This window comes from Nannospalax galili, unplaced genomic scaffold (assembly GCF_000622305.1).
Source record: "Nannospalax galili isolate Female #2095 unplaced genomic scaffold, S.galili_v1.0 scaffold2673, whole genome shotgun sequence".
Lineage (NCBI taxonomy): Eukaryota > Metazoa > Chordata > Mammalia > Rodentia > Spalacidae > Nannospalax > Nannospalax galili.
This window is the reverse complement of record NW_008333283.1, coordinates 158585-165116: the sequence shown is the minus strand read 5'-3', so window position 1 is coordinate 165116 and position 6532 is coordinate 158585. Positions and strand designations below refer to the sequence as shown.

The window sequence follows — 6532 nt, the reverse complement described above, 5'->3', positions numbered from 1 at the left end:
GATTTGAGGTAGATATATTATTTCTTATTTTTAATTTTTATTTTATTTTATGTGTATGAGTGTATTGCCTGCATGCATGTAAGTGCACCCATGCCATGCAATGCCTGAAGAAGTCAGAAGAGGGAGTCAGATTCCCTAGAACTGGAGTTACAGACGGTTGTTAGGCACCATGTGGGTGTTAGGAATCAAATGTGGTTCCTCTGTAAGAGCAGCCAGTGCTCTTAACCACTGAGCCATCACTCCAGCCCCAGTTGAGTTTTAGCTATATTAGTATAGTCTCTGTCCCTTAATTCTGTTTCTTCTTCCTAGTCTATTTTCTTCTCTTCCTGTGGGTTACTTAAAAAATTTTTAGAAGTTCACTGTGATTTATCTGTATTGCTATATAATACAATATAATGCATCTTAGTATAGTTAATTTTAGTGCCTGCCATAGGTATAAATATGTATAAAATATATAGTATGTATAAAATATACATATTATTAACTTCTCTCAGCCTGCTGGTATTGCCATTTTAAGTTATTATTCTATTTAGTCCTGTTTAACCAGCTTGCTTTTACATATACATCTTTAAAGTATTTCAGTGTCATAAGGATAGCATCATATCAGATGACATTATTTTTGCTGTTTTGCTGTTGATAAATCCATTTTACTTATCCTTATTTTTTACTCATTTCAAGTGTTTATTTTCATAGAATGACATTATTCTTCAGTTAACATTTCCTTTTTGCTTAGGGAAATTCTTTTGACATTTTTAAGAGTATATCTTCTGTTCACAAACTTTCCTAATTTTTCTTTTTCTGAGACCGCCTTTATTTCCCCTTAATTCCTAAAGTATACCAGTAAGGGAGGGGGGGTCATAAGTAATGGACATAAGTAAATCCAAGACAACCTTGCTCAGCAGCCAGAGTAAATATAATTTTAAAAAGGAATGCTTAGAGGGACTGGAGAGATGGCTCCACAGTTAAGAGCACTGACTGCTTTTGCAGAGGACCCAGGTTCGATTCCCAGCACCCACATGGCTGCTATGAAACATCCTTAACTCCAGTTCCAGGGGAATCTGAAGTCCTCTTCTGACTTCTGCGGCATTGCACGACATGGATGCACTCACATACATGCAGGCAATACACTCATACACATAAAATAAAAATAATAAATTTTTAAAAAGGAATGCTTAGGGGTTGGGGATTTAGCTCAGTGGTAGAGTGCTTGCCTAGCAAGTGTAAGGCCCTGGGATGGTCCTCAGCTGCGGAAGAAAACAAAAAAGACAACATAAAAAGGAATGCTTAGGGGTTTGGATGTTAGCTTAAGGGTAGAGGGCTTGCCTAGCAAGTGTAAGGCCCTGGGATGGTCCTCAGCTGCGGAAGAAAACAAAAAAGACAACATAAAAAGGAATGCTTAGGGGTTGGGGATTTAGCTCAGTGGTAGAGTGCTTGCCTAGCAAGTGTAAGGCCCTGGGATGGTCCTCAGCTGCGGAAAAAAAAAAAAAAGACAACATAAAAAGGAATGCTTAGAAATGGGGACTATGCGGAACTATAGAACTGTGCTTACACCATCAATAAATACACTAGAATAAAACAAAAAGCATCCATATGGGTTTGATGGCACTCCAAGGTATAGTTACTATTCTATGCAAAGTCAAGAAAGAAAGGTAAGGCCCGTATAGTGGTGAAGCCTTTAATCCCAGCACTCAGGAGGCAGAGGCAGGCGGTTCTCTGGGAGTTCAAGGCCAGCCTGGTCTACAGGGCTACATACTGAGATCTTGTCTCAAAAAAACCAAACAAAAACCAAAGTGCAGTGAGCTGGTTGACCAGGTTTCCTTGAGGACACTGGAAAGATATTGGTGTACCTAAGCAGGCCTTCTGCATTTGCTTTTTGTACATCATCAAGTGATCAACACCTGCCAACTGTCCATTCCCACTCTTAGGGGATTCATAAGAGCAAACTCCAGCACTAGTGCCTTACAGTGAGCTAGGTCCTGTGGCTTATGCACCCAGGAGCCTGGAACTAGGTAAGGATGAAGGAGTGGGGTGTGCAGGTGAGTCAGGCTGGGCTAGAGGAGCGGGCCTGGGCTGCAGTGCAGAGTGGGGCGGGGCTAGGATGAAGGCCACGCATCACTGAGGCGTCTGCGTGCTGGGGGCGGAGCCCTTCACGCCACCTCTGCGGCCAAGCGCCACCAGGGCTTCCGGCCCACCTCCCCAACCGCCCTGAGGCTGCAGCAAGGAGGCGGAGCTGTGTACCGTAGGTCCCAAGGGCGGGCGGAGGCGCGGAGCTGCCTCGGGAGGCTTCGGGGACCAGCAGCCCGAGGGCGGCGCGGCGCGGCGCGGCGGGCGGGGGCCGGGAAGTGTGGCTCAGCGCTCAGGCCTACGCTCCGGCGGGTGAGCGGGGCGGCGGGGCCCATGGCGGCGTCAGCGGCCCTGTCTGCGGCGGCGGCGGCGGCAGCCCTGTCAGGCCTGGCGGTGCGGTTGTCGCGTTCCGCCGCGGTGCGCGGCTCGTACGGCGCCTTCTGCAAAGGGCTCACGCGCACGCTGCTCACCTTCTTCGACCTGGCCTGGCGGCTGCGCATGAACTTCCCCTACTTCTACATGGTGGCCTCGGTGATGTTCAATGTCCGCCTGCAGGTGCGGATCGAGTGAGGGAGCGTACGAGCGAGTGGCAAAACCCCAGCCCCTCCGCCGCCGCCCCTGCCGCCCCCGTACGCGCCCTCCGCCCTAGGCCGCGCGGGAAGGTCGGTGGGCCGCGCCGGGTCGCCTGGCTGCGGCGGGGAGGCCCGGGCACCTCCACCCTAGGGCTCTGCGGAGAGCGAATGGTGCCGGGCAGCCAGCAGACCAGACCGAGAACCCCTCCCGCGCCGAGATCTTTCCTGCAGCATCCATAGAATCGCTGGCGTCTGGCAGACCTGTTGCCTCCAGTTGGCCGAAAGGGGGAGAACCGGAGGAGGGATGCGACTACCCGACTTGATTGGCCGGGCCCCTGGGCTGAAAGGTAGCTGGTGATCGCGGGCCTCTGGCCATGGCATCTTAATGCCCAGGCGCCTTGTTTGTTTCTGGAAATAGGGAAGACACCCGGGCACACCTGCTGTCTAACCCAGTTGGGGAACCAAAAGGTAGGCACAGGCTCTCCCATGCTCCTGTTGGTTATTCCTGGTAGGGCGAAGGGTGGCACAGCGACCATGGCATCTGAGAGGGTCAGCCCATCACCAACAGTCAGGGATACCTCTCCATGCACTGCCCAGTCTTTGAGTCCCCTTTTTATACAAAAGAGCACTGAGATGTCACCTGAACCCCTGGAGCGGGGGAGTGGCATGAGCCAATGAGCCCCCCAGAAGGCCCTAGTGGATTAAAGATGTGCATACCCATCTCTGCCTGTCTCCAGGTAGCAGATAAGATGAACAGTTCTCTTCTGAGTCAAACCCTGGGTCTGTCCCCTTCTCTCTAAGGCTCAGCACTCTGCAGCTCTGCACAACCCTTCCCAAACTGCCCCCTGCACTGTTGGGGGGGTTGTAAGAGACTTGTCTCTGCCTGCCCTTCCTGCTGTCCCTCTTGCCCCTCTAACCCCACCTGAGATCATCTGCAGACAGGGAAGGATGGGAAATACTGAATTCCACCTATCTCTTCGGCACAGCCTTGCTCTTCCATCCTGGTGTCCACCTAGGCTCCCTGCAGCCCCTGTGGTGGGTATTCCCAAGGCCACAGTAGCCTGTCCACCAGCCATGAGCAGCCTGGCAACCCACGGTGTACCACAGACCTACCAAGGTAGGTCTCCCGAGCAGGCAGCTGCTCTGAGAAAAGGGTAGAGAAGGGCAACAGGCCAATGCTAAAGTTTCCCTCTTTCTTTTTCAGGTATTGGTCCTTGTAGGTGATGGCTCACCCATGCTCTGGGCTTCTCAAGTCGGATCCCTACCTTGAGGTGCTGTTGTTCCTTTAGCAGTCTTGGGAGCAGCTGGGTGAAAGGCCAGTCTAGAAGAGGAAGGGCTTATCTGATAGAGGACCAGAGGGGTGGGGTGGCCCAGGGCTCCTGACCCTGTCATGGGAAAGATATCAGTGTTCCCTGGGCACTGATATCTCCTTGCAACACTGTGAGGGAGATGTGTTCTCCCACCTAAAGAACACTGTGGACCTCTGAGAATGGCCAGGGATTTGTCCTTGTCACCCAGAGAGGAGGTGTGGAGCTCAGCCTGCCCTTGCCATGCACTCCCCCACCTCAGCAGTCTTCTCCAAGGCCTGGCAGGACAGTGGGATGGGGAGGGAGCACAGAGCTGCCAAGGGACCTAGGGAGAGAGAAGTCGAGGGGTAGGGAAGCTGGGCATCGGCCTTTCCTTGGAGTGGTATGAAAGGTCCTGTGGAAGACAGGGGAGCAGCCGAGGCAGGGGACAGAGAAGTAAGTTTCAGAACTCCCTGAAAAGTCAGGTCCTCCCCCCCAGAGCTAAACCTTCTCACCTCACTGGACCATGACCAAGGGCTTCTGAGTTATATGGTGACAACTTCTTGAGCTCAGTTTTGTGACAGTGGGATGATGGTGGCATTGTGGTTTGTAAGGTCAGGATGTCATTAGCAGATGGAAGAGTTGGGGACTGAGACCATTGGTATGACCACATCTCTCTGTCCCCAGGCTTGGGGCCCCAGCCTTGGAACTGCATAAGAAAATCTCATCGCTGTGAGCTGAGGACAGTCCAGGAGGCCCTGAGTGGGGTCCATGAATGACCAAGAATGGCCCAAGGGACACTCATCCCACATCCCCAGTTCCCTCAGGTCCACTGCCACTGGTAGCTCAAGGCCCATTGTATCCTGTTCTTGGGATAGAAACCTTCAGCAATCTCGGCATCCCCAGGGACAGCGTGGCCCAGCTGCCCAGTTGTAGTCAGGGACCCAGATGAACATCTCAGTCTCTGTCCCCCAGGGGCACAGGCTGGAATTTGGCTGCCACATGGCCTCTTGTTTGCCACGGCCCAGAACCGATAGCTTCTTGCTTCTGCCACGTTTCCTGAGTTTAGTGTGTATATATGTTTGAATGCATGTGTGTATATCTGCGTGTGAACATGTCTGATGGGAATGGGGCTGTTGAGCAGGAGGAGGAACTCCTGAGGTGACCTGTCTTTCCTGTACAAGAAGGATCTTGGCTTATTAGAAGTGTAGAAGTGCTCATGAAATCTGAGGGCCTGACCTCTCAGACCTCTCATTGCAGGGAAGCTCCTCCCTGAGCATGCCCAGACATGGGCTTTGGCTGTACTCTGGCATTGGCACTGGCCTGGATTCTGGGCTCAGTAGCCTCAGCCAGGAGAGAGGCAAGGACCAGGCCTTAGCCTTGTGCTCACATCCTGCTCTGGCCTTGAGTAGTGTGAGCTTCTGCTTTCCCTGACCCCTAGCTACTTCCGCTCATCCATGGTGCCCTTCCTGCGTGATGGGGTCGTGATGCACTTTATTTGCAGTCTGTATTCCAGGCAGCAAAACTTCAACAGATTCAGAGACTCAACCTGAATGACCCTACATTTCCATGTGTGATGAACTGCACCGCCAGCACTGCCTTGTCAACATTGCGTTCTTCTTTCTGGTGTTGTCACATGTTGTTGTCTGTCCAACTCAAAAGAGAAACCCTTGAATTCACTACGCTGACTACCGCCTGGATGCCTCCTATTTCTGCTGGGTGCCATGCAGTGGCCTGGGCGAGGCAGGTGGGGGGCAGAAGGTGGGAGAGCAAGCTCTGAGCCAAAAGCTATAGTGCCTCAGGGCTGTGCAGGGAATCTATGCTCTTTCAGAACCCCCTCCCAGACTGCCTGTGACAGGACCACCTTCCTCTGTTACCCACTGCATTGAACAGGCCCAGAAGATACCAGGTGGTCAGTGAAAGAAACCAAAGCATAGGCTTCTCTTTCATTCTAGGGTCTGGTGTCAAACTTTAATTCAAGTTGAACCTCAGCGGTAAAGGGAAAGGAGACAACTGTCTGCAGGACATTTTGTGCAGCCTGTAGACAACTCTGCAGCAGCAGGTGGTGAATTCGCTGCCTCCTGGAAGGCGACTTCCTGGAGACTCTTAAGAAGAAAAAAAAATACCAGATGCTGGAGCTGGATGCCTGCTTTTCTCTCCTGGCCTTAGCTCTGTTCTCTCACAACTCTGTTCTCAGGCATTGCCGGAGAAGCCAGGAACTGTAGGGCCAAGGTGAGGTTTGGCAAGAGGGCAGGAGATTAGGGGAGGTGAGGAGGCTGGGGCAGGTCAGGAGGCATGGCAGGAAGGAGTGAGGGCAGGAAGCTCAGGAGGAAGGAAAGAAGCTTGGGAGGACAGGAGCCTGGTGAGAAGGACAGGAAACTCAAGGGGATTCTGGGAGACTGGTGGAGGTCAAGTTTCTTGAGAGGGTAGAAGCCTGAGGAGCAGGACAAGATGCTCAGGGGTACTGTGGGGTGGCAGGGAAGGCAGGCAACTCATGGGAATGTAGCAGTCTGGGGAAGGCAGAAGTTTCAGGAGGAGGGCGGGAAGTTTCAGGTTGACAGTAGGAGGATAGGAGAGGACTCAAGGCTCCTGAGGACAGAAGATTCAGGA

The 6532-nt window shown here is 52.3% G+C and overlaps 1 protein-coding gene across 1 annotated transcript; it reads left to right on the top strand.

Moving 5' to 3' along the window:
- The first annotated feature begins 2190 nt into the window (after window positions 1-2190).
- LOC103729856 (small integral membrane protein 10-like protein 2A) lies at window positions 2191-5610 on the top strand. Its single transcript, XM_029561043.1, has 3 exons — window positions 2191-3104; window positions 3623-3753; window positions 3841-5610. The coding sequence occupies exon 1, from the start codon at window positions 2398-2400 to the stop codon at window positions 2632-2634; it is 237 nt and encodes a 78-aa protein (XP_029416903.1). The 5' UTR covers window positions 2191-2397; the 3' UTR covers window positions 2635-3104; window positions 3623-3753; window positions 3841-5610.
- The last annotated feature ends 922 nt before the right edge of the window (window positions 5611-6532 follow it).